At 41.7% G+C, this 27,896-nt stretch overlaps 2 protein-coding genes across 5 annotated transcripts; one reads left to right on the forward strand and one right to left on the reverse strand.

The window, feature by feature from the left end:
- Positions 1 to 1,393: 1,393 nt before the first annotated feature.
- Positions 1,394 to 7,068, forward strand: emx1 (empty spiracles homeobox 1). The gene is made up of 3 exons (XM_046412389.1): positions 1,394 to 2,282; positions 4,035 to 4,219; positions 6,901 to 7,068. The coding sequence occupies exons 1-3, from the start codon at positions 1,934 to 1,936 to the stop codon at positions 7,066 to 7,068; spliced, it is 702 nt and encodes a 233-aa protein (XP_046268345.1). The 5' UTR covers positions 1,394 to 1,933.
- Positions 4,074 to 27,870, reverse strand: sfxn5a (sideroflexin 5a). 4 transcript variants are annotated; one of them, XR_006845356.1, is made up of 18 exons: positions 27,689 to 27,870; positions 25,607 to 25,675; positions 24,647 to 24,724; positions 24,231 to 24,257; positions 22,862 to 22,916; positions 22,457 to 22,482; positions 22,199 to 22,252; positions 21,660 to 21,716; positions 21,501 to 21,566; positions 20,337 to 20,427; positions 17,146 to 17,261; positions 16,876 to 16,961; positions 12,656 to 12,773; positions 11,142 to 11,282; positions 9,987 to 10,108; positions 9,172 to 9,357; positions 8,535 to 8,609; positions 4,074 to 4,208 (listed from the first exon to the last, which is right to left on the reverse strand). XR_006845356.1 is itself a non-coding variant. In XM_046412386.1 (14 exons), exons 1-14 carry the CDS (start codon positions 27,734 to 27,736, stop codon positions 11,205 to 11,207), a joined length of 969 nt encoding a protein of 322 aa, XP_046268342.1. In that variant the 5' UTR covers positions 27,737 to 27,870; the 3' UTR covers positions 10,132 to 11,204. The 4 variants fall into 4 exon arrangements, 2 of the variants coding, with proteins under 2 accessions (XP_046268342.1, XP_046268343.1); XR_006845357.1 differs by lacking the exon at positions 4,074 to 4,208 and adding an exon at positions 7,786 to 7,917; XM_046412386.1 differs by lacking the exons at positions 4,074 to 4,208; positions 8,535 to 8,609; positions 9,172 to 9,357; positions 9,987 to 10,108 and having other exon boundaries at positions 10,132 to 11,282.
- Between the last annotated feature and the right edge of the window lie 26 nt (positions 27,871 to 27,896).

Consider the following 27,896-nt stretch of genomic DNA (forward strand, 5'->3'; position numbering starts at 1 on the left):
TTGTCACCCAAAAGAAAAGGCGTCGAATCTTCATTAACCTGACTTTGTCATGATTTTATATTCTCAATCACGGCGTGGTCACTATTTATAAAAACATAATAATTCCCTTAGACAAAAGGCCTGCAGATTAAATGAAAAGATTTGTGCGCTGATGAGAAATGCCTCCGCTGAGCTGCATTCAAGCTCTTATTCTGGTAATCGTTTCAGTTCGACGACCGTAAGCGACACAAACAGGCAAATAAACAGGAGGGAAATGATTCATGGGCCTGTTATATTCTCATGACTCATACAGCAGAGGAAACATAAATCCAGGGAAACGGTATCAGCTCATCTAGAAAATAAATGTAGACTTTTAAACCGTATGATGAGTGTTGTATTAAAATAAGAATAATAATAAAATCACACTGAGGAGGAAAAACTGAGATTGTTGGACCCCGACCCATTCACGGAACCCTGTGCCGTCTTTAGGAGCCTTTAGCTCTAAACGCCTAATCAACAAGTTGTTTTACCTCATAATTTCCATCGGTAATGATTTTCTAATGCAGCCTCGACCCAAACAAGCGTATTAAGAAGATAATTATTAACGTGGAGCACCGGCGGAATCCGAGCGCGCAGGGATAAAAACGGCCGTCCAGCCACAATTAGCTGCTGCTCCCTGCTGCAGGACTGCAGGCTGGGAAAGTGTCCCTCACAGAGGACAAACTCATGTGTCCCGACGTGCTTCGTTTAGTCGCTTTTCCAAGATGTTCGTGCATGAAGCTCATTTAAAAACAAGTCATTTTAATTGACGCATTTGAGAAGCCTCAAGGAAGTTCTGATACACAGCACTGCAAACGTAGCCCGTAAAGGCCGCTTTAGGCTGTTATCATCATCATCATCATCATCATTATTATTATTATTGTTGTTGTTGTTGTTATGCTGCAGATGTCATGTATAACACAAAGTATTTGTTAGGCAAGCTACGAATAGCGACAGAAAATCTTTTTTAAAAAACAAAGTTCAACATGTTTCGCGCAAACACACACTAAGAAATAAAATTACAAATTAAAAATATCAGTAAAGGTCACCGCTTACACTTCATGAAGTTTGGTTGGTGGACGAAAGAAGTTTGTTTGTTTTAATCTTTGCTGTGCTCATTTACCTGAACATAAATGTGATGCAGTGGAGAAAATGATTTGTTAAAACACCTCAGGTCGTTTTCGAACATCTTAAGTGAAAAATGTGTGCAAATTCAAACTGGAAGAAGGTGTGACGGTGGAGAAAAGCCGGCACGCAGGGTCCCGCTTCAGCGCTCACACTTCGGACAAAACACGTCCTGACCGTGTCAGAGCCACACCTGGCACCGCACTGTGAAAGAAGTGAAACCTCCACTCGTGTCACTGAGACACTTTCTCGTCACTCCCACGACTTCTGGAGAAGTCCTGGATGACTGAGCCTGCAGTGGAACAAGTTCCGCACCCCCTCCAGCGGCAGATTGTTTCCCCTCAGAAAAACGCGATATTAAGGCACGCAATGAGCCATTAACTGAAGCTGGCGTTTCCTCAGCGTGCCTCTGAAACCAAGCCGCTCGGCCTTGTGTGATCTATGAAGCAGGTACTTGAGGGGACCTATTGGCAGGTGCTTTGGTCCAATCAGCTCTCTCCCTGCGCAGCGTCAAGCCACACTGAAGGTTGGAGGCGCTTTTAGTTGGTGCGCACTTGTGCACAGAAACGCTGCGAGTGCGCATTGACTCCATGGATCAGGACAATTTGCAGCACTGTTGAGTTTTGTAGCAGCATCTCCACTGGACAAGCTTGTGAAGGCGAACCCCCCTCGGCAGCCCTCCATTTTTGGTCATGACTCATCTCTGAGAGGGAGCTTATTTGTTTTTCCAGCGAGAGGAAGGAAAGACTGATCACTTTGTTCTGGTGTCGGACTCTGTTTCTGCAAAGAGATGATGTTTTCGTCTGCAGGAAAGCGCTGCTTCACCATAGAGTCTCTGGTCGCCAAAGAGAACCCCCTGAGCGCTGAGGATCCCATCCGTCCGACGGCTTTGAGTTACTCCAACCCGACGACAGATGCCTTAATGAACAGTTACCAGGCTCCGCCGGCCAGGTCCCTCTATCAGACCCCGGACCTGGTGTTCCCAGAGACGGTAAACCACCCGTCCCTCACCGTGGCTCCTCACCAGCTCGGAGGCTCCCACCTACAGCATCCGCACTTCTTCGGGACGCAACACCGAGACCCGCTCAACTTCTACCCCTGGGTGCTACGGAACAGGTTTTTTGGACACAGATTTCAAGGTACGTCAAGTGGGGGCGTTGCAAAGGGGGAAAAGGGTCACACGGGGCATTAAAATACGACCCGGTAACTGATTTGTATTTCACCAAACATCAACGTTTTGTCGCAATTATGTACGAATGAACGACGAGCCCACAAATGAAAACATTTTGGGTTTTTCACCGCGTGGCAAAATTTCTAAAGTGTTTGCACGATCAAAATATTTAATAGAAGCTAAAATGCTTCACTTTTGGCTTTGAGAAGTTAATTTCACTGAGGTGAGGGACACTTGCACATGAGGTCTGAACACGATTTGACCCGTCGAGACTGGAATCGGTGAACCGCAGCCAGCGAGCCTGCAGCCGGCAGCGACTCTCACAGAGCCACAGCCAGGAGAAGACTGGCCCCCCTTCTGTGTTTTCCATTTCAGCCTTACATCTGACACAACAGCCAGGCTGTCGACAGCAAACAGATCAAATCAGGGATAATAATTTCAGCGTAATGGGAACAGAAAGGCAAATCAGAAGGAAATCCTGCCCAGGCAGTAAAGGATTTAAAGTCAGCCTGCAGTGAGCTGCATCTCCACGACCCAATATGGCACGACTGCATGGGACAAACAGCTCTTTCAGTTTTTCATATTGATTATTATTGAATTCCTAAAAGCCTGGAGAGAAAAATTCATTTATAGTAAAGATAAAATTATGCAAATCCATAAAATATAAAACAAAATGTTCATCACTGGTAATCTATTTATCTATTTATCTATCTGACGCGTCCTAGTTCATTAACCAGAGGACAAAAACAGGAAAAGTTAAATAATTGGTGTATAATTAAAAAAAAAACAACTTGAAAAAGAGTAAGAAAATTAGTTTGTTATAATCAAAAATAGAGGGATGATATTAAGTCTTTAAGGATGACTTAATATCAAACACCTCGTTTTGTCAGAATATTTTGGTTTCACCTTCCTGACAAAAGACAGGCCTAATTAACTGGTTACTTAACCAGTATTTACTGTAAAATAAATAAATAAATAAAATAAACTGTATTTGTCTGTATTATCTGTATTTTGGATAAAAAATGCAATTAATATAAGCGAATTGTTTATTCTACTCAAGTTGATATTTAAGCATTTGATGTCCATTTTCTCCATTTGTCCATGGAGGTCATTTTTGCTCGGTTAATTAATGTGTGGATTAGTTCAACTTCAATCAGCGTAACAGATCAGGGTAATAAAAAATGTTGTTTTTAATATCTCGCTTGTTGTTTATGTTCAAGGAAACTATTTGTAAAGGTTGTCTGTCTCCATGTGCAGTTTGCAGTTGGATTTTGATTGGGTTATTAAAAATGCACACAAGTTACAAAGAAAATCAGCAGACAAGTAACCTTAATATGTTGGTCAAGCTGGTTTTTCACAGTTTCTCACAGTCTATTATACATTTACCAGCAAATATATTTAATCTCTGGTAAAGATTATTATTATTATGATTATTATTGTTGCTGTTGTAAAGAAGAAGACGAATGGACGCTTGTGCATTTTTTTGCCCTGTGTTTCCCATCACAGTGATAATGACATCTACAGCATAATTTGCTCGCACTTTGGAGAGTCGGTCCATTAACACCGTTCACACCGTTTCTGATTAGCTGGTGATAATGCAGGTTCAACACACTTGACAGCCAACCTGCACTGTCCAGTCCAAATGAGGTGTTACGCTAACAACGTTACCTTTGCCAGCCACAACTGACGGCCCTTGTTCTTGCTTTAATTCCGGCGTCAGGTAACGACGTGCCCCAGGACAGCCTGCTTCTCCACGGTCCTTTTGCCAGAAAACCCAAACGCATCCGGACAGCCTTCTCTCCCTCCCAGCTCCTCCGTCTGGAAAGAGCCTTCGAGAAGAACCACTACGTCGTAGGAGCCGAGAGGAAGCAGCTGGCGAACAGCTTGAGTTTATCTGAAACACAGGTAAGCTAATGTTAAGCTAGCGATGTTTGTTTGTTTGTTGTTGTCTGGTTTTGGATTCCACAAGAGAAAATGTAGATAACTCTTAACTGTAAGTTGTGCAAAAAATTAAAAAAAAAAAAAATATAATAATAATAAAAAAAAAATCAAAAAAATCAGTTAACTGTTGCTCATTGTGGGCCATTTCCACTTTCAACGCTATTTATTTAGTTTAGTTTAGTGAGGGCAGCAAATGTCGCGATAAGTCGGAAAAAACGTGAATATTCGCACAATAAAACCAAAATGGCCGTGATATTTCTAGTATGAGAAGGTTAGCTAAAATATTCTGCATTTTGTGCATGACAAATGTACTGAGTCGAAATGCGGGTGGAAATGTGGAAATGTATTTTTGGGATAATTCAACTTTGTAAAAAGACATAACTGGCTTAGAATAAATATATAAATAAATTATAAATAAATGAACAGTAACATTATTCACAAAATAGGTAACTGTTAGGGTTAGACGGAAATGTCTAAAAATTAGATTCAGTTAATAGACTGACTGAGGTTACCTCCTAATAATAATAATAATAATAATAATAATAATAATAATAATAATAATTTAGATTTTTCTGCGTTTTTCAATGTTGTCAGTATTCTTGATATATGTAGCGTCTTTTTTAAATTGTTTAATTAGGTGTTTACACAGACTACGTTGGTTTCAAATAGTTTATTGAATAAAGGCTGTCATGTTAAAAATATTATTAACACAGTCTACCACGTTGTTAATTATAATGTTAATTAAAAATAGTGTGAAATCTTTTTTTTTTGCATTGGCTATAATTAGAGCCATCGTCGTATCACATAACGTTTATATCACATGCACAGTCTGAAACACAGGATTAAGAATAGCTGTTAATATTGCTGCAATGACACCTTTCACTTTTCAACTTTTTTTTTTTTTGAGTTTTAGATACACAGTTCAGCGCGCTCTAATTTAAATAATTCCCCTCCCTTTTCCATTCAATTTAAATGCCTCTTAACGGTTGTTTAATTCATGCGCGCTTTAGGATAAAGGAGTGCAAATATTATCGACGGTTATGTTTAATGAGTCCACAGTATCTGGGTGTCCATTAAGCCTAATAGGCAATATAAAGAGAGTTTTCCTGAGTCAGCCTTATGGATAAATGCTGCTTCTAAGTTTAGGTTATGTGTTAACGGGAGTTTCAATGGGAGTTGGGCAGTTGGGCATCAATAGCAATATGTAAATTATAAAGGCAGTGAAGTGAATATTAATTGATGCACACAAGGTTTCTTTGGTCTTGGGTTAAAGTGAACACTGTAATAGCATAAAAACAAAAGCTGCACCGAGGACAGGGACAGTAACTTGTTTCATTCAGCTGAAATAATAACATGGTTGATCTGACAAATGTGATGCTGATGATGAACTGCTTCATTCAGGCCAGATAAAGATGAAGGAGTGGTCCAATTGTGACAGAATCACAGAAGTAAATTGCTCCAGCCGGTCTGTGGCTGGTAACTTAGTCCTTGATTCCTTGCCATCATTTCAGTTTTGTTCTTCTGATGTGCCGCCACTCGAGACACATGAACAAAAACACTAGCATCCAACCCTAGTGAGATATATTGTGGTTCCTGGAGAGTTTGGACTTTTTGCAGTTTTTACCACACAGAATTATCTGGAAGCCCAATAAGAATCAAGAAGTAAGAGAGGAGGAAACAAATATGATTTCAAGAAGTGCACCCATTTAAAAAAATGTGTCCTGACCACATGTACGTTAGTCAGCCAAGCTCGTTTTCCAAGGTCATGCCAGCAGCACTAGTCAGCCAGGAAGCTATTGAACATTAATACCATTTAATACCATCCTCACTTATGAACACCAGAGGCGAGAAGTTGCTGTTTAAACCAGAATACCTTTAAATGAGCATTCTGCAAAAGAGGATGCTGAGGTGAGGCACGAGGAGAAAAAGTATAAGCCTGCAGGGGATCGGTCAGAATGGGAAAAGCAGTTTATTCATTCATTCATTTATTTATATATTTATTTTTGTGATTGGTGGATTAAGAAAAAAAAAACGAAAAAAACAAAAAAAAAAGAAAACAATTTTTTCCCCAATTTTTTAAACAGATTTGAAACTGTGGCATGGAGTGGGAGTCTTTTTTCATTTTACTTAGAAGCTATTAATTAAATAATTTTTCCAAGCAAAAACTCAAAACATTTTATTGTTTCAGCTTTTCAAATATTAAGATTTATGGATTTTTTTTTGCTCTGTAATATCGTGAACTGAACATTTTTGGGTTTTGGACAGTTGGTCAAAGAGAGAGCGAACATTTAAAAACATCACGTTTGGGAAACTGCATTTTGTCCTGACATTTTATAGATTTGCAATTGACTGATTTATTAAGAAAATATTCAGCTGATTAAAGGATAATGACAACAATCGACAGCTTCAGCCTCAATCATTGGTAATATCCATGAGCTGTGGTAACATGTACAACAGCAGGGCACCAGGACAAACAAAGACTGTTATTAGTTACACCTGTGTCGGACAAGTCAAAATGTCCTCCTTGAGAAACGTCTACTTTAAATGACTGAGACCACTTTGAGCCTCTCTGAAGTCACACTGCAGTCTGCCTAACGATGTGCATCATCCTCACCATCACTGAACCTGTTTATCCTTCTGACCAGGTGAAGGTGTGGTTCCAGAACAGGCGGACCAAGTACAAGCGACAGAAGCTGGAGGAGGAGGGACCGGAGAGCCAGCAGAAGAAGAAGGGGAACCACCACATCAACAGATGGCGCATCGCCACCAAGCAGGCCAACTCTGAGGACATAGACGTGACCTCAGAGGACTAAAACCGCGGCCAAACCTCCGACAACGCTGCCCTAAAACCTGCGTCGCCTTCTGACGCATCAGAGGACCAACACTATTTATTATGTAATATTATTAAGTATAATTAGACACATTAGAGGAAGACACAAGGACTTAATATGTGATCACCGCGCATCTCTTCATCAAGGGGGGGGAAAAAAACATCTTATTTAAAGACATCCGTCCTGAATGTCTCTGGACAAGAAGAGGTCCGTCCATCATTTATACTTTGGTGTGTGAAGACCAAAGATGAAGAGAAACAACGTCAACCTCTGTCATAGTGTTTGTTTTTTTTGTTGTTGTTTTTTTTTTATTATTGTATATAGGCTACTTATGAAGCTTGTTTTTGAAAGAGGCTATTTGTTTCATTAAAGCTGTTTTTACCACCTGCTTAGGTCATTAACACCTCATCGATCACCCCACCCACTCTGGCACCTGTGAGCCACGCTAATTTAAATTTGCTCCTCAACGATGAGAACATGTTGTCGCACACTTTCAATCAACGCTGCGAGTCGGAGAACAGTCTGGTGACTGGCCAGAAGAACAAAGCAGGAAATGAACCATGTGTCAGAGAAAACCCAGATTTGTCACCGGACGAGTGATTTAATTTTCCATAGCGTCTTGAGAGCCATTCCAGCGCTGAAGATCCTCCACAGAGAGGCGATTCACGGCCAGCTGTGCACGACTGTGGGACGGATGAGAAGCTGCAGAGACCTCTGGTGTTGGGGGCCAGTTGTGCCACATGATAACAGCAAGTTCACAGCTCTGCGCTTCTTCTGCTGTGCCACTTTTGTCAGCGTGGGGTGACAGGTGACATCTCATTTGTTGAATGCCTGCACATTTCATTAAGCGCCGTGTGTAGTGTAAAACAAATATAAGAACAAACTTTTCAAGCCGAACATGTAATTACAAAAAGATGTTTTAGAAATAAAAACAAAAGCTATTTCTGATGAGAAATGGGTTTTTTTTTTGTGTGTAATTCAGGTGCTCACTTTGTACATCCTGTCAACCAGACTGGAGATTCAACCAGACTGCAAGATTTCTTGATTAAAAAAAAAAAAGCCATTACAGCAGCAGATTTCACTCATTAGTTCCTCTTCTCCCGTTAACTGCATGTGTAAATCAGTGTGAAACATGCTGCTGCAGTGTCTGATTGGAATGAAAACCTGCAGACGCTCGGGACTCTGGCACAGGATGTGAAGAACAGTCCAACCACATAAGAATTTTTCAGGTTTTATGTTTTAAAATACAGCTAATAAATGTCCCTCCCCACAAAAAGGTAAAATTAGAGAATAGTTAGGGAACCTTTTAATGGTGCACGTATGTTTGATGAAACCTCAAAAAATATCTAACAACCCCTTAGGAGGGCTCTCTTAGGCTGGTAACATCAGATTGAGACTGAGGTGACAGGAATGTTGCAGGACCGTTGCACAGGTGTCAGGTGTGTTACCTATCGGCCGGTATTTCCTCCAAATTCCAGCAGTAGGGGGATGCAGAAATAATTCCCATCCAGTGTGGGCAACCTCTGGAAAAAAAAAGAGGGAAAGTATTTACTATTGTGCAGTGGCCCTTTCACCAAAGCGCCTCAGCAATCTCCTGTCAAAAGAAACGGAAGGAATCTCCTCCTAATGACCTCAAGGTTTTTAGAGGTTTTTAGAGATGAGCCCTGACGTCTGACCCTGATGTCTTGTTTTGTAAGCTAAGAAACAGAGGGACAGCAGAGGAATGGAGGGGTGGGTGAGGTGGGAAAGTAAAATACACAGCAGTAGCTTTCACAAAGGCACACAATTCGTCAGACATCTGGAGTTGCAAAAGGGGCCACATGCCTTGTTTTGAGTTTCCAGGATATCCTATACTCACTGCAGGTGCAAATACATGTTAAAAGAGATTCATCATCCCTTATTGTGAAAATAAACACCATCAAAAGGTGTGATTTAACCACTACGCTCACGCTCACTCGAGCCGAGGCTCAAAGCGCCTGTGGTTAAGACCAATCACATCTTTGTTAGGTAAAAGGTCAGCACGATCAACGCGAGCTGCGCCTCTCATTTTGTCTGTTAGGAAAACAATTAAGGGGAAAATCACACCCGTCTCCCTAAACGCTGCGTCTCCTGTCGACTGAGTCAGCAGAGAGGAGAGTTCAGGACAAGAGCAGGAATCCACCGTGAAAAACAAGAGTCTCTGCAGAGGAGCAGAGGGCTGCCAGGTGGGGGAAGGAGCAGCCAGATCCCCGCTGCTGCTGCCGCCGCCGCCGCCGCCACCAAGGTGTCTGTCTGAAACACAACCAGGTTAATCATCATCGTTTGATTTCTTGTTGTCTGTGTGAAGCCTTCTGTTTTCTCACCTAACCCTAGCACGTGTTCTAATGTTGCTTATAAAATTGCATCCTGAGCGATAAATCATGCGGCGCAGTCACAGTTGTCACATTGCATCAGTCTGAGTCGACTAGCAGTGAATTACAAATCACAACAACTAATTACCGAAAAAGAGAAGATTATAGGTCCAAATAATTTTCAGAATCACTAACCAAACAGTTCTGATTGTGACTGAAACTACTAATATTAACTGATATTTGCATAGAATTCTGAAACTGGCAGTTAGTTAGAGAGCCAATGACATTTTAACTCCTAAAATTAAACAGATGTATTAAAAATGCACTCACTAAAAGATTGTTATTTGAAATTATAAGCACAGCTGTTGAATTATAACCCAAGGAAATGGCCATCAGGTAACCCAATTAAACCAAATGAAAATCTAATATATGGTTACATGAAATACAACAATAAATACCCGAATAACAAGACATATTGTTAACAAATATCAATAACAAAAAAGAAATCTGCAGTATTTCTCTGTGGTGCCGCATGTTTAATGAATGGGCTTTTGTTTTTGTTTGTCTCACCTGGGTTGTGTGCCACAGTTTCCACCCAGCATCCTCCACCGAATCCTGCATGTGGCTTCTTGTCGAATTGCATCGCATCGCAGCCTACCGTGCTGCGTTCCCTCGGCAACCGTGCAAACATACTAATCACATAGATCGTGACACAAGATAATACTTAAAGACACAAAGTTTATATAAATCAAGTGCAAATACATACAAAAAGACAGTATTTTTAACAATAATGCTTCAGGAAAAAAAATTCTAGACTAAAAATCTAATAAAAATCATATTTTGCATGGATTGTTCTATCTGTATTTATGCAGTATTTACAGCATAATCAAAAATCATTTTGCTTTACATTAAAAACCAGCTGCAGTTGAGAGTGTAACACAGTAAGAGCAAACACTGGGATTTAAAGTTTGCTGATAGTAAGTAAATACAGTTCACAGCTGAGTTTAAAAGGAATTTTCACTTTTTCAGGCACTTCGACAAAATCACATTTGAAACGGGGGCAGAGTTTTCGGTCTTTTCTCTAATCTTTGCTTCTTTCTGGTCCAATGTTGTAGTTTTATCATTTTAGGCCTCTAATAATTATTGTTATGAAACTGAGAGGAGAAAATCACACTTTGATTGAACAGCAGAAGGTTGAGAACCTCTTTTTTAAAATCATAAACATAGAAAAAAAAACCAATCTGTGTTGACAAAAAAGACATCCGTCATTGATCCTGATTTCACTTAACAGTATTCAATCCAGACAACAATTACAATCATGTAGATACATCCTGCTCTTGTCTTCATCCCCCCGTTTTATTGCTCATGTTCATTAAAATTAATCTTTCGTTAATTGCCTGCTGATTGTGAAAAAGCGAGTCAGCCAGTCTGAGCAGGGTGTTACCCTCTCGCTGCTGAGGATGGAGCAGGCAAAGTCCAAAATAAACCGTTCTGAGTGCCTCAGTCGTTTGGTAAATTGTCCTTTGGTAGGTGTCCATGTTATAACAGCGATAATACTCTCTGAGGTGTCCTCGTGTATATTTTCCGCCATCACAATATGTCATCATGTGTTACTGCTTATTTAACAATCACTGTCCTGGCATAAACAACACGTATTCTCACTATCAGCTGCCTCGCTCTGTAAACATATGCTAACTGCTCGCTGGATAACGCGGCCAAGTTTACCACAATTCATTCCCTGGCAGCTTCAGGGCGTCCCGTCTTCGTGCGTCGGGCAGTAGAGGTCACTCACAGGCCTTTATTGTATGTCACGATCTTACAATCTGTTGCCATGGCGATCTCGGGCTCTAGCTGATTCACACTGATCTGCGGGGAATCGGAGCAGGACAAAAAGGTCATTAGTGAGAATCGGAAACACTTGGCACAGGCCATGAGATGTAACATGTTTACATCCTGTGTGTGCACGTCGTACGTGCATTTAGAATCGTCTACATTAGCCGCTACTTAAAGATTTGAAACCGTTTCATTTGTAAGTAAATAATTCTTAAAAGCTTTAAATGTTCTGTATTTACTGCTAATGTGCAAAAAGAGCCAATTTGGCAGATTAAAGTCTAATTTGAGGCTTGCATCGCCTAATATTTGAATGAGAGACAGATGGCTGTTGGAGTTGGAGGCAGAATCCTAATCAGACATCTTGGTAGGTGTGAAATGGGGAAGTGGGACAAATTGAGCAGGCGGGGGGTCCAGGGGAACAGGGCATTCATGTTGCTTTTTGGGGAGTTCCTATTTTTTTTCTTGCAAAAGTGCAAAAAAGGACTTGTGAGAGAAAAACAGGCCCCTCTGCAGAACGGGAGACAGCTTTTTCACAGGACTGTTGGCGGCACATATGTCTGAAGTTTTTTGCCATATGGCTGTCTGAGCTATTTCCAGTGGTAATTAAATCCTAAACATTTTAAAGCCAGAACCGGTTGGCTTGTGTCAGCAAGTCATTTGGCAGAGAGAAGACAAAGAGGGAGACGAAAAATCGTGTTGTAGCCATTTAATGAGCAGAATGACACATACTGAGGTATTAAGGCTAAAGTTAGACCTCAGCCCGCTAGCCTCCATGGCATCAATGAATGAAGGCAATAGAGGCTCTGGGCAGATCATAACAGAGCAGGTCAAGTCTCAGAGGGCTACGCCTCATTAGGACAGAGCCTCTGGAAAGCTCAATGGGGAACACTGAAGAGGTCAGAAGACTCTGGTCATCACCATCAGTCATGGCAGACTTCAGGATGTGAAGAAGTAAACACAAGGAGCGCTGGGACTTTGATTCTGGTTTTTACTGTTGAATAATCATTTTAACTGATGGATTTTTCTCTGAGCAATACCAACAGCCACGCTTGAAACAATTCGTGCTGCACTTGTTTTTAAATGACACGGCACAGCTATATGACACACTGGTCAAACCTAACGCCAGGTCATGATTGTCTGGAAAATGATTCAAACAAAAACAAACAGGAACAGCTCTTTCAAGACGGACTCGGTAGTTCACGCATGCAGAGTGGCAGCTGAACAGAAGAAGAAATGAGTGCCACCAATAGAAACTTCACCTTCAACAACAAAAAGCTCTGGTTTGATCGACGCTTCACTGCTGCCGTGCAGAAAAACACCAAAGCAAAGATACAATGCGAACCAAAGATGGAAACGAAAAACAAATATAGCAAGAGAAGAGAGGTTTTTATTTTAGCCGGATGTACCTGGGACATCTGTGGGAAGAGACTGATGGCGAGAGGCAGAGCCAGTCCAAAGGCGGCGAGACACACCAGACTGTGGACAGGCAGGACGAGTCCCCAGCGTCTCTGCAGGAGCGGCAGCCTGGAGGGACACAGAAACGCCTCTCAATGACCTCAAACAAATTCAGTGGCTTTTCTGCACTGAAATATCTTGTTCATTATCATCCAACATACATGTTGACATGTCTGTGATAAGCTAATATTGGCTGATTTATCCACAGTCTGGACAGTAAACCACCACACAGTTAATATACAGCAGGGCTCCAGTTAACGATTATTTTCACAATTAACTGATTAATCATTTAGTCTATAAGATATCCTAAAAAAAAAAAAAAAGCGAAAAATTCTCAACATAAGCACCCAAAGTGACCTCTTCAAACTGCTTCTCTTTGTAAATAACAAAGAAAAGCAGTAAATCCTGACATTCAACAAGCTGGAATCAGCAAACGTTTGACTTTTTGGCTTCAAAAATGACTAAATAATTAAATTTAAAAATTTAAATTTTAAATAAGTGCATTTTTAAATAGAAATAAAAAGGGAGTGAACCTTGGCCATTGATCCCACTTGCCAAAACCCAGCAGAACCTGCAGGATTTCACACAGACAAACCGACCTGATGTAACAGTCACATGACCTAACGTATGTAACACACACACACAACCCATAATGCTTTTACTCGCTTAGGAGCAAAGACGGTACATTTCCAGTGGATCAGCAGGTGAACCAAGTTTTTTATTAGAAATTAACTTGAGAAACTTAAAAAACAAACACAGAATGGGTGTTTAACTACAATCAGTGGCACCTCTGCAGGAACATTTGGCTCGAAGAACAGGAACAGGAAATCCACCACCATTACACTGTAGTTTGACCCAACAACCACTAGCTGATTGAGAGATGTAAGGCTACTGAAGTCCATCTGATTGTTGCTCACAGTTCAGTCTTACATGGTGGCCTGTGTTCACTTGAGCTCTTATGTGTACAATCCCTCACAAACGTATCATAACAGCTTCAAAAGCGCAGTGCCATGAATTGCAGAAGTTGCACTTTCTGTATCTGAACCAAACAGATTTAGATGCTCCATCTCCAGAAATACATTTTCTTGTCTCGGGCCATATTTTTCCTCGCTCCTCGCTGCCCTCCGTAGGATAATCCCCTCTTCGGCGTGTGGGACAGCGAACTCAGCAGGAGCTTGAGAAAGAGCCGCTCCAACTCTCCTCCACCAGCGACGCCTCTCCCCCTAACGAGGAGAGCTACTGCCTAATGAGGGAGCTCATTAACACGTATGGCTGCCATGGTTTAATTAGGCTACACACACACACACACACACACACGAACGTGCAGATACACATCTTGGAACTGGATTACAAAGAGGAAAGTCAATGGGAGAAAAGTTGTGAGGTACGTGCGATGTCTACGAAAGCCTCTGAATCAGGTGAAAAACTTGATATGATCCAAAATTAATGACGCGGTTTCATGCTGTACTGACTGCGTTCACGTGCGCTGAATAACCTGGCTAGTGGCCACGTGTCGGATTGAGGTCTTACCAGGATTGACTGTTTACATGGACCTCTGACACCCCGACGGAGCCTCCCTGTCGCCATGACAAGACCAATTAATAGAATCGTGTCAGATACGCCACCGAATGACTATGACAGAACACTTCATTTCTAGTAGAAGGGTTTACTTCCACCTGCCTACCTGCTAACCAAAAAGAAAAAAAACACACAACATGATAATGATATATAAAGTATAGTCACAACAAATTAATGCGCTGAAAATAGAACCCAAATTCTTGCAAAGTCTTGTTCAGTTATTTTCCATTCCCGCAGTGCACTGCGAAAGGCTGCAATGCGGAAGGATTAAACTGTGAAACATCCTTCTAATTTGAGCACTAAACAAACACCTCATGACGGAGGTGGGGGTGTTTATGAACGTACAATGAAAGCCAGAAGGCGTTTCTTTGTCAGCGGCAGAGGAGGCTATTGTTTCAATACTGTCGCTCTTTTACAGGTTTATGTTTTTCTAAAACATAAAAAGTTTTTAGTGTTTAGTACATTTCACATTATTTGCACCTGTAACATTAAAAGAGATGCCCCCGGCCACTAACAGCGCTATGGAGGAATGTCGTACAAGTGGGTTCTGTTTCTGTTGCACGTCCTGCACAGCGTAGAGGACAGATGACTGTGAACGCATCGGCAAAAGTAAGGACGAGCAACAGTGCATGTGACCAAACACGAAAGTGTGAAGAGGGATAGACGGGCTACCACCGCGTGGATCCTCAGATCCTCATTTTTCTGATGATCGGTATCTGTGGGGACTTTTTTGGTCTGATCGTCAACAAAATAATTTTGAAATAACTGTTTGTAATAGCAAACTTATATTTTGTATTATTAATCTGAATTTGAAAAGCTACTAGAAACTAAAGTTATCAAATAAATAGCAATTTAAGATGTGTAACACGGTTTTTTTTATGGTGTAATGATGATGATAAATATAGATGACAAGAACCATCATCACCATCAGAAGTTGCCACGTTTCCAACACACTGATAGTTATTCCTTTGTCATTAGTCTGCTTTGTCAGGTGATTGTTTAACAGTTTCTCTATTAAATTTCTCCCAACTACATAAATACATACATACAATATATGCACAAATATGAAATAACATACCTACCTACACCTATTTTTTAATATCTGAAACGGAGATCCGGTTTGATGCACTCTATCTGAAGCCATTACATTACAGCACGAGCTCGGCCCCAAATCCACTGAGCTGAATATTTGGGCAGGCAGATGAAGAATTAAGATGCTGTGAACACACTCAGCTACTGAAGCACATGAAGGACAGAACCTTCTGTCACTGCCATAAATCTGCTCTCAGCAGTGTAATCCATCATGGAGGGGCCGCCCAGGGACCCGTCTCTGTCCCCCCTGTTCTCGCTCCATTGAGAGCCAGTGAAGGCGAGCTGACACAGAGGACAGCTGAGCACCACTCACCACAGTCCCCCTCAGAGCCCTCTGCTCACTCCTCTCTCATTCAGTCATCCAGCTGCCAGGAATCCCAAACACACCTGGGCAGCCTGCTCACAGCAGTCGGGACAAGTGCCGTCAAGGATTTACAAAGATGGCTGCATTCCTTGGCACGCCGCAGGTACGGTTGGGCCGTCGATGACAGGACGTCCGTGTAAACACGTTGCATCATTAAGACATAATTACAGTCACATCACACAACACTGAAATCTCAGCTTTGGAAAAGGTTCATTGACTACAACAGCAGCTCTGACAACAAAGCAAAATGAGACTTTATGGCAGTTTTATAATTCATCTATGAATTGTCACTTAATTAAGGGTCATTTGGTTTTTTAATGAATCAAACTTGTATTATACCAGACAGCTAAAAGCTCCACCACTTTCATAAGTGCATTAAAGTTACTTTTCTCATTAAGAAAATGCTCTTGTCCAACACGTGGACAGTTTGTCCAAACACAGACTGATACAAGCAACGATTCAACATGCACAGACTATCGGCCTCTTGTCTCTCCTTGTGAAGAACACTTTTCCTCACATGAAGTGATGCACTTACTGCGTGAAGCAGCAGCAGCAACATCAGCATTTCAAACAGGCACAAAGAGAAGTTAGCCTGAGAAGGAGGTCACAAAGATAAGTGCACCACCTGCAGAAACTCCACCTGGAGAAGACTAACAGGTTAAGGAAGACTGCGTCCATGTCTTCTGCTCTGTCTTTTTGTTGTTCATTATCAAAAAGTGACACCACATAAAGTCAACAAGGATCTTAATGATTATTATATCAAATTAAAAGTTTGGTGATACTCTATATTTTTCTTCTCCCAAACTAAAAGTAGTGTCAGCGTAGCCAAAGCCTGATATAGACTGTTTTTTCGGCGCCATAGAGTCACATGTTCTTCATTACCGTGAGAACAGCAACTGTAGTTTATTTTGAGTTAATCCTACGTACACCATCCCGCTGCCATAAATACTCAGCACACCAAGTGTGTATTCGTCACATCTGAAATTACATCTTCAGCAGGAACAAATGGGCTTAGGGCTGAGAGCCGCAGTGAAGTAAAAGTAATCGTAATTCTTTATACCCAGGCTGCATATCAGAGTGAGCTTTGCTTCATTAAGTCTGGGTAAGCTGACCAATTTAAACAGTGCAGTTTCTTACTTCTCCAGTACGGCCATGATCATGGGAGGGAGCACCAGGATGGGCATGGGCAGGACCACTCTGGTCAGAGCTGTTTCTAAAAGTGCCTGTCACAAAAATAAAGCAAACAGATGTTTAAAAGGTAAGAAAAATCAATTATTTGAATTATGTTCACACTGGGAGGTAAACTCAAAACCTCATCATTTGCACTGATCACTACCTGACGTCGATAAATAAACCACTACTAAACCCTAAGTGAAGAGTATAAAAGGTCAGGGCTGAGCAACATACATGCCTGGCAGCCACTTTCGACGTTCCCACCACGTTCCCGTTGTCGTCGAGCACACTGATGCCGTCCGACAGCTCGGATTGTCTCATGAGCACCACGTTGCAGACGTTTGCGCTCGCTGTAGGGAGGAGAGGCGGGTTTTTAAACATCCAAGTGAAGCATCTCATGCTGGAATTGGACTCATTTTATTTTTTCCCCCCACAGACTTCATTCTTCATTCATCTTTTCAAATTCTGCCTGGGGTTTAGGGTCCACCTGCCTGTGGCGCTGGAACAGGAAGGACTTCAGGTGCTCGCTCAAAGGCACTGAGGCAGGTACTCTAAAGATGAGGAATCACAACCTGAATGACTGAACTGGAATTTAACTGAAGACCTGAGGGGATGCACGGGTAATTTTTGCAGAATTTCTTGATATCAGCATCACAAGTTCGGCATTTCCGGCATTAATTAATTAAATAAGACCGTGACAAGATGTTCTGGCTATATTTTGTATTATATTTTTTTTTAATAATTAAATGGCATTTAAAGCTTCAAGAATTCATCACGTTCACGATCACAAAGGAACATGACGATCCGTTTTCTCAGAGTGCTTTACGTATGAATGCCCTCCTGAGGTTGAAGTGTGATAACTTTGGTGATCCTTTCACTTTTAATCTCACACCATCTTCAGGTCAAACTTTTTATTTGTCCAACACATCAGTCACACCTGTCAAGGTAAGACAGGTACACGGACATACCCTGGAACCAATCAGAGAGCTACAATAAGCAGCTACCTTGTGATGTACCGTACTAATGAGTGAACAAGGTTGGTTGACAGCACTTTGTGCTCAGGCTTTGATGTTGCTAAGAATGAAATAAAAACCAGTAGCAGCCAGAGGTTTAACGTAGTCATCTAAACTCCTGCAGGTCTGGACCCGGGGGGACTCGGGGGCTGCCATGCACGGTGTATTATCGTCAGGAGGAAACACAATGTTTGAGAAGTCACCTTTGCTCATATCCTCTCCTGATTTCTTTAGAACACTAAATGGAATGATTTTTAAGGCAAATAAGCCATAATAAAGCCACTAATATGAAATTAATTGAAAGAATTCACACTGTGATGAAAATACTGCGCTTAGTGTCACTTGTATAACATTACAGCCACTTCACTTGTGTCATAACGCACAATCCTGAACGCCTTGCCTCGTGTGTGACTGTGACTCGGGCGACAGTCAAATCAGCGGCGGACGGCGTAACCAAGGTGACTGATCGGTCGACAAACAGCAGTGTTGCTGCCCGCTGATTTATTCACGAGAGCCAAAATGAACACAAATGTATGTTAATATAGATGGACCTTTCTCCTTGACTCTAATAGGAATAAGAAAAACTCATTTTAGAGAGTTTAGTGGTGCCGCCGGGAGCCTTTTTAATTTAAGACAACAGCGTTCAGATTTATCTTCACTAAGAGCTGCAGGGCTGGCAGGTCTGCTTTGTGAGGGGAATTCAATTGACTGAGCAAAATAGCTCTTTTTACCTACAAGGGATTTTTTTTTTTTAATCCAGACCAATTAACAGAGAGACAGACAGCAGCAACGACCACAGCAAACAGATCAAATTTTCAAAAAAAAAAAAAAACTGACTGAAATAATCAGTTGAATTTTATAATTACTCTGATTCTTTCATTAATTTAATTCTACATCTGTGCAGCTCAGTGCTGAAATATCTGGCTGTAATTTGTTTAATATCTGAAATAATTACATTTATGTACATTCTAATTGTCATCTAATAACTACTGGCACACCCATGGAAATGCATCCAGAGAAGAACTTTTCACGTGATTACTCCCTAAATATCACAAATAATGACAAATATTTTCAAAACACAACAAATGAATTATCCCCCATAAATTTGTGGCGGTACGTCTTTCCCCCCAGTGAAGATCCTCATAATCTAATTGAATGACAGGCCGCTGCTTGATTAGGTTATTACAAATAAATCTAGCCTTAAGTAAGCAAACACAATCAAGCGGGTGAAAATTCAAACAGCACTTTGCTTTCGCTCGCTTCAATTAGCCATTTTAATTACCTTTTATATGGGCCTTCCAAAACAACAGCAGCAACCACAATGAATAAACAGAAATCAGGTAAATGAGGCCTTGACATAGACGCCACTTTGGGGGTAATTATCCAATTTGTTTGCGGCAGCAGAGGTCTAACAAGCAGCCAATTACCAGGCAAAGGTTGCGCTGTAGAAACCTGTTGATTTAATTGAAAGAACTGCCTTGGTGAAAGAGTGGAAGCGGCGGAGGAGGAGGAGGAGGAGGAGGGGGCAGGCAAACAATTTAATTATGAGCCAGCTGCCCGGGGCATTCTGGGACACGGGTCTATACCCCTGGGTGCGACTGTGTGTTTGAGGGAGAGTGGCATGAAAACCAGCTTTGTGGCTCCACACACGTCTGACAAAGCGAGCTCACAACACGTCTGCAGGCCTGCAGAGGAAAACGTACCGAGGAACAGAATGACACAAATCGCTCAGCTGTTGGCTCGTTAATGATCACAGAGCAGCCCTGCCAGGCCCACAACATGTTTATCAACGCTGACGATAACAACCAGTTTATACTGGATTTAAATTACTTGTCTGTACATCATGGACATGGAACACACAGCGAGGAAAACGGCGAAAATCCTCAAACGCTTGTTTATCACTACTTGATCCTTAAAAACTGGATGCATCCCCCCTGCACAGTTGATGGTCCTCAGAGGTTAAACCCTTAACACCTTTGATGATTCCTTTACTTTTTACGTATGCACACCAACACTTCCCCGACACCTTAGTTCATGACAAGTTTATGCTGCATTGTTTCTACAGTAGCCCAGAATGGACAAAGCAAACACTGGCTCCTGTTGCGTTTGTATGCAGCAGTGCTGTCGAAGGCGGTGAGACGAGATCCATCGCCCCACAAAAACTCTGGATTATTTTGTTGCATGTATGAAATGTTTTTTGTGCTATCAGGCTACACATGAGCTTCTCCAAATGCTAACATTAGCTTGTGAACATACTGCCATGCTAAAAGTTACATGCCAAATGTCATCATGCCATAATTTTTGTTAACAAAAGTCTATAAATTAATTTAATTCAAGAGGCCATTTTAGCAGAGGACTGGGCTTCATTCCTGTCTGTCCCATGAAGTGTTCTGCCCAGCCTTTTGAACTCACCCACTGCTGGGAAGGGGATGAACCTCTGCACCAAAAGCCTGGTAGTTGGACTGAAGCGGCTGGCTTTCTGGATTAACACGTTCAACCCGACCTGCACGTGATACAGACAGTCAGCCGCCGACAGCGATACACACACACACACACACACACACACACGGAACATTTTGAATGAATATATGACTAAGCTGGTTTTTGGCCTTCAGCTCAGAAAAGCCCTGACATAAAAAAAAAAAAAAAAAACTTCTGAAGTGTCAGAAATGGTATGACTGGGAAAAAAAGGACACTAATTTATGCATCTGTGCATTAAAAAAAATAAATTTAAAAAATCATCATCATCATACTGTAATTTAAAACACTAGAGGGCTGCAGTCAAAAGGCTATGTGCTCTCAGATAACACACCGCCAGGCCACTTCAGCCTCCGGCTCTGCACAGCCTGGCGGGGGGTCGTCACCGGAGCAGACGTTTAATTGGAGACCTCCATCCCCCCTCCCCGCCCGTCGCTCCACCCTCCAGGCACCCCATGATTTTTTTTTTCCTGTGCTTGTTGCTGCTGTCAAGCCTGAGGGCAGCAGCTGGATGAGCGCCCAGCAGGAACAGTAATTGGCTTGAGCCCTACGTCCACACCAAGGGCTGCATCAGGCAGGTGTGTGAACGTGTATTATACTCTTTTGACATTTGAATCTTTGATGACATAGAGGTAAGAAAAAGGTTCAGCTGATGAAGAGCTTTATGAAGGATGGTGTTCAAAGGATTCTGCTGATACTCTTTGAATTTGGCCATTTTCCTGTCAAAACGATTTGGTGTTTGGCCTAAAGAAATCAGGATGGAAAAGCACCTCAAAACACAGCTCAACCTTTTTCTGCACTGAAGCCCAGAATAATGACATTTATTGTATACGTATTGGGTTTGCAGGGTGATTGGGGGGACCTTTGGCATATATGACAGCTTGACAAACAAGACTACAGAATTTGATTGCAGGCTTTACAGAGTTTTTTATGTAAGGAGAAACCTCCAGTTCTATTTGCAGATTTTATGCTTGTGCATTACGTTGCCCCTGGTTTGAAAGACAAAACGGATCTTTAGGTGACTCAGCTGTCGCTGTGCGATGATGATATGAGTCACACGGCCCGTTCACTCGGAGCAGAGGCATGATGGGAACTCACAGCAATGGAGACTGCGCTGGTCACTGCTCCAACATATCCCTGGATGAATTTGGAAGCTGGAGCTGGCTGGAAAGTAAAAAGCGAAACATAAATGTGCTTACAAAACGGAAATGTTTCACATGTGTCTAAACACAGATCACTTCAGTGGTGACACTGTACCTTAGAGGCGTTGCGGTTGCTGTAGTTAACACAGGCATTGTGACTCTGATTTAACCACTAAAAAGAAGAGGAGCTGGTTAGTACATGTGCTGATACACCTGATGTATTGCTATATGATATATGATATTTTTCCCCATCCCTCCCACAACAAGTCACCCAGCCACCCCTCCATGTCCCAGTCCATATGTGTGGATCAAATATTTTAAGCTCAGACTTCACTGGATAGATTTTCCTCGAGCTTTTAACTGGATCTCAATTATCTTGAGTGAAATGAGCTGCCAAAACACCTGGAAAAAGCTTGTAGCTGATCCTTGAGTTCAAGGAAATGAGATGATGATTTAGAAAATGGCAGCTTTGGTCACGCATAAGCAGCCTTTATATTAGCTTTGTTCAATGAAAAACAGATTTTCTGTTTGACACCTTATTGTGTTCAGAATTTTCTTCTCATCTTTATAAAGTAATTGATAAACTACAGGAAACTTAAAAGAGGTCTTGATATTATTCTGTTAATCTGAGCTTTACAAGATGTTGCTATTTACCTGCCAGAAGACAGTTGACACCAACGTTTGATTTGGGAGTAGGAGGCCAACAACCTGCACAAAGATGATATTCTTTAGACTACAAATCAATGATCAAAAAAATAAAAAACAAGGCCTAAATCATTTACTGGGGACAATTTGTATTTAAAATAACATATTCATTCCAGCATATCATAAATACACATATGCAGAGAAACAAATTCCAAAAAAATCTGACAACCAGCTTTGCATTACTGAAACGTATGGAAAAGGTCTTACCACTGGTGTGCCAAATGGGATAAAACCTGTTAAAAAAAACAACCCAATCTGTATTAATACTGTTTAATGTTCTTTAATATCAATCCGAACATTAATCACTGCTATCTCTTTCTCCTCCTTCATTTGTTCTCTCTCTCTCCAACTTCAAAGTCTCCTTACAATAAAGGTGCTTGGAGACTTGACCAAAATACTTGTGTTTTCTTCTTCAGTGGCCTCGAGAACTTCCCCGTCACCGTGGGAGAGAGGTTTTAATCAGCGCCCAGCTGAGTGTGACCTTTTCCAGACAACCTGAAGAACCCCGTTGTGCCATGACAGTTCCCAGGGTGAACGACGCCTCCATGTTGGACCACATAACAAGCCCCGAGATCCCACTTCCCCCAAGGCTTCCACACCAAACTACTGTACCTGACATCCGAAAGGGCATGAAGATCTTCTCCCCCGAGTCCGGGTGGATGATGGCCTGTAATAAGAGCATAATTATTAGAATCAGATGATAATGAGTACTGAATGATTTGGGGCAGGTCAGTTCAATTGAGTTTTGCAGTGGGATTAAAGAAGATGAAGGCAATACAGTGAAGCCACTAAAAACAAGTTGTCAGACGTGCACTAAGAGAACAGATAAGTGGAGCAACTGAAGATTCAAACATATATGGCATTTCTGCATTAAAATGTCTAAAAACCACTAGATTTTGTTATATATTCAGTTGTGTCACATACTTACACGATCCAAAGCGCTTCGAGCAATGTTCACACCTGGAGAAATCTGTAATTTTATTCAACCTAACAGAGGTTTTCATTTGGTTGCCTGTCGCTATACCTGCTTTCAACTGTTTAACCGTTTTAAATGCATTAAAATGCTTTCAGTCCTTTGACAAATGATACCTGTGGTTGAGGGTCATGTTTCCTTGATGGGAGTCAACTCACTGATGTGGGCTGAAGGCAGCATGTGTCTGTGCACTTGTGCACTGCCTTTTTGTTAAGTATTATGGCATCTCTAAAAGCACTGATGAAGGTCAGAGCGGCTGAAGGCTTCGGCACTGACGTATTACCGCACCTCACTTTGTGAACTTGTGCAGAACTGCGGCTACATCACATTTCTCCCTGTATTTTTGTGCGGGTGAGCGTCGCATACGCACACACCAAAGACAAAAGACAGCGTTCTGTTAGTGCAGCATCCTCTCTGCCATAAGATAAGGCAGATGGAAATCTCCTTCCCCTGCTGGCTCAACGGTGAGGAGATCTGCTGATTGGAGAGGAACGGAAGGCATCTTGCTTCTTCCTGACGCTCACAGAAACAGACTCAAACTGGAGGACCGAGCATGAGGGCACCATCACGTCTGAATACGGGACGTTTGCCCCATATGACACACCATGTTCTGTAACTGGGCTTCATATTACTGGTCCCATACATACACGGTCCAAGACAACTCAGATCACAACGCTGCATGTTTTCTAAACAACGGGCATCAAATCGCAGTGCATCCCGGGTGTGATGTGCGTTTGGTTGTAATCAGGTCACCCAAGAGTTCAGTATGAACACAACACTGAGATTTTGGCAAATTCAATGCGGTCACCTCGCAATTAGAGCCTTTAATGTTGCCTCCATTTTTGTCCACTCTGTTGCTTGTTTGCTGTGTAAATATGTAAGTGTTGAGCTGAACTGTAAAGTTCTGACACCATTCCACAACAAGCAGAGACGATAAGAGATAGCAATCCTAGTTTGTCTGTGTGTGTGCGTGTGGGTGTAAAAGTGATTGAGACAGAAACATCTTACCTGCTTTATTTTTTGAGCTTTCCAAAGCTGTAGAGAAAATAACAAACACCTTCAATGAGAAAACTTCATTCTACAAGTCGGTATATCAAATCTGTAATTCAAACTCAAGTCCTTCTTCATTTACTGGTCTTTTTATCAGCGACAGTACAGCTCTGGATAAATACTGTATGATTTGTCAGTTAAATGTCCACACAGGAGATATTTGGCCATTTTTACACACATTGCCATAACTGCCATCTCGCTTCTTAATGCTTTACAAACATCTTGTTCAGAGTCGTTGTCCAAAAGCCACACACCAATACAGAAAGATACAAGCTGGAGCATTCACACCACTTCAAAAGTAAAAACTACCGCTCAGAAGAAGCATTTACTCAATCCTAAATGAGTGTGTCATCTGAGGTTCTTTGAGTGTTTACCTGAGCATCAGTCACTCCTGGAGGCAGAGTTCCCTGTTTGAAACGGTCGAGCAGCTCCACGCTCTCCCGCAGCCGTTTCTGATTTGATAAAACACATATAAAATGGGTGAAATGTAAAGTTGAGTCAGGGTACTGTTGCCAAGAAGAGTCTGTTCTTTCTCTTCCACCATGTAAGCCACATGGTTCAATGTGCGATAATTGTGTTTCGCACAAAACTTTCATGCTGATTTTCAGTTGACAAATGATTTTCCTAAAAGGTAATGAGCAGATTTCTGTGGTGTGATCGATGTCTAATGCTGCCCAAAATACGAGGTCATGTGGTCCAATCTGTTCTAATGAGCTTGCCATCTGTGTGTGTGTGTGTGTGTGTGTGTGTGAGCTTTTACTCCATTTGTTTGAGATGGTGCACTTTCGTCCGTGTGCACAAGAGGTTTTGTGTGTGTTCCACTCCTGTTATTAGGGGCAAGTTGAGGCTATGCCTGACCCAGCAGGATACAAGGTGTGTGTGTGTGTGTGTGTGTGTGTGTGTGTGTGCATATGCATGCGTACACACTCTCCACCCATCACAGCTGCCCCACATGTCCACACCTCATCGCATCCCAGGAGCTACTGCTGCTATTACTGTCACCAAAGAGCTCGCTAACAGCTTCATTACCCAGAGCACCGGAGCGCTGATCACCGGATGAACAAAATTACCACAACACAACCAAGAGCTGAGCAAATGTTACGATGGGCAGACCAGCCCACCCAAAAGGTGGACTTTAGGTGAATTGTGCTTTTTTTTCTGGCATGTTAGAGTAACAATCCTGACAGTCTCTCTGAAATGCAAAACAAAAGACAGCCCGCCAGACGCTCAGTCCCTGTCCTCGCATCATGTAATATCCTAACACAGATTAAAAGACGGTTCAGTTAAACTTTCATCATCCCACACTCAAGCAATGAATCATTAAGTCCGCGTACCTCCGTAACCAAGAGTGTGCTGGGGTCGATCACATCCAGGAAGTGTCTGAACCGACCAAAAAATGTGCTCTAAGAAAAAAAGAAAAGACATCATACAAACATTACCTTAAACTTCACATTCACTGAAAACTTAACAGTGAGACAAAAAAGTAACTTGTGATCTTTTAAAGTTAAAACACTGGAATACCTGAGTCAGGATGATTAAATTCAGAAAACCTATTATACGGGGAAAATAAATCTAATTTCTGCTAAAATGTAGGCAGCAAAATCTGGATTCTGGATTGTTTCTTTTAGCAGAGAAAGGAAGAGAGATTCCAGATGCCTCCCAGTAAACAGATATTACAGCATGCCAGCTGTTTTAACACACCAGGTGGAGTCTGCTCATTAATACCTCTTACAAACTGTTTCCTATCTGTATCTTTTAGGGACTCAAATCACACCATTTGCAATTACTTTCTGTAATGACTGAGCCAGAAATACCTTTCAATCATTTATTTCTAAGCGAGCATAAGGAATCATTTCGGAGATATGGCAACACACCACGCAGCCTTGAGAGCCACCCATCCCTCCCTAACTTGAGATTAATTACGCTAACTGCTAATTTGGATGAAAATCTGGTATCTGATTCAGTGCTGCGCCTTGTGACTTCCTGAACATATGGATGGTTGGTGAAAACACGCCATGAGGGAACAGTTTTTCTAAATCTTTTAAGTTCAATTATACATCCAGACTCGTCTCACGCGTACTTCCAGGCTAACAGCAGCTTCACCAGTGTTACACCACCACACACTGTGGCCTGTCATCCTGCCCTCGGAAATATTTTAACGGAGTCTTTGATGGCATAAACTTCATATTTACACGTACTGCACTTCAGAGGTGACACTGACATTATCAGGCTTTTAGTGCTGAAGGTGTTTTTCACATTTTCAAATCACTCTAGGCTTTTCATTATTACTTTAGGATTGTATGTAGTTATTTATATTGAAGAGGTGCTCAACAGAGTGATTATTGCACTTTCTTAATGTTGAGAGACTGACGAGACAGAAGTGCAAATTAAAGATGCAGAGTCCAAGTTATCCTAACTTTTATTTAATCCCTTGAATAGGTTAACCACCAAGTTATTATAATAACTTGGCCATCTTCTTGTGTTTTAAGAAGAACTCAAAACTTATTGTTTGCTCTGCCAGATTATTTGGCTGTGTTCACCATCCCCATGTGTCTCCATTTGATTCACCATGAATTTATAATCAAATGCAGCAGCCTGTGAAAGACAAAGACAGCAAAAAGTACCGACAAAGTCTGTCACCCGCAAACAACTGGATAACCATTCCATGGGATGTGGATGATCCAGGTATTAGTCGAACTCTCAGGTGTTTGTCCTTTTGATGAGCTTTAAATTTTAGCTGCAAAACGAAAATATAAATTAACGATCTTTATTTTTTTTATTCCCCTTTTATTCAAGTGACCACGGTGTAAGTCGGACGGTTCAGGCCTCCATGACGTCCATTAAATCCTGATAATGGACACCTCGTCGGACATTATCCCTAACCACACTTCATATAAAGTTAATGTTATTTACACGACTTACTGTATGACAGATAGAAGCAGAATCGCAGCTTGAGCCGTTGGTCAGACATGAAGAAATGAGAGGTGAACGTAAGGATTTGTTATATGATTTTAGCCTAAAATCACCTAATAATTTTAGGTCTCTACGTAACAGGTCAAAGGTCAAATTACGTAAACTTTAACCCTGTTCACTGGGGAAACGTTCAGGTTACATTTGACCAAGCAGGTTAAATACAGACAAAATGACAAAATTGTTATAATCATAATCCCACTTTAATTTTTTAAAAATGAATATTACCTTTTCTCACAACTATTTATGCTAATGTTGACATGCCGACATAGTTAGTGCAGTGGGCACAATACAACCGAAACAACGCAGCTAAATGTTCACACGGAAAGGCCTGTTAATATGACAAATATGAACTTTAACGGGTCACATGGCTACAGCTGCCTGGTGCTTGAAGAGCACATACGAAGTTCCTGTGGAAGACTTGGTCGACTGAAAACTAAAAGTACCTGGTCGAAACGAGACTTGCCATGCTGGAATGCCGGATATTCAGACATGCTGCAGCAAATGCATACAAACCAACGCCAGACTTCTCCTTCCTAACGAAAATAAAGCTGCATTCAACGCCAGACTTCAGCTGCAGGTCTGCAGCGCGCTCAACGTTCAGCTGTGTAATGCCCCGGTTGCATTGAGGGTAATGGAGTTTTTTCCGAGCTG

This window comes from Scatophagus argus, chromosome 15 (assembly GCF_020382885.2).
Source record: "Scatophagus argus isolate fScaArg1 chromosome 15, fScaArg1.pri, whole genome shotgun sequence".
In the NCBI taxonomy this organism is placed as follows: Eukaryota; Metazoa; Chordata; class Actinopteri; family Scatophagidae; genus Scatophagus; species Scatophagus argus.

What these genes read in the sequence shown, in the direction of transcription:
- sfxn5a (XM_046412386.1), bottom strand. Translation starts at nt 27,736, where the DNA reads ATGTCTGAATATCCGGCATTCCAGCATGGCAAGTCTCGTTTCGACCAG. An exon ending in TCCCATTTGGCACACCAGTG is followed by an intron (nt 22,253 to 22,456) that starts GTAAGACCTTTT and finishes ATCTTTGTGCAG; the next exon opens with GTTGTTGGCCTCCTACTCCC. An exon ending in TCTTCCCACAGATGTCCCAG is followed by an intron (nt 11,283 to 12,655) that starts GTACATCCGGCT and finishes GATTCCCCGCAG; the next exon opens with ATCAGTGTGAATCAGCTAGA.
- emx1 (XM_046412389.1), top strand. Translation starts at nt 1,934, where the DNA reads ATGATGTTTTCGTCTGCAGGAAAGCGCTGCTTCACCATAGAGTCTCTG. An exon ending in TTTTGGACACAGATTTCAAG is followed by an intron (nt 2,283 to 4,034) that starts GTACGTCAAGTG and finishes TTCCGGCGTCAG; the next exon opens with GTAACGACGTGCCCCAGGAC. An exon ending in TGAGTTTATCTGAAACACAG is followed by an intron (nt 4,220 to 6,900) that starts GTAAGCTAATGT and finishes CCTTCTGACCAG; the next exon opens with GTGAAGGTGTGGTTCCAGAA.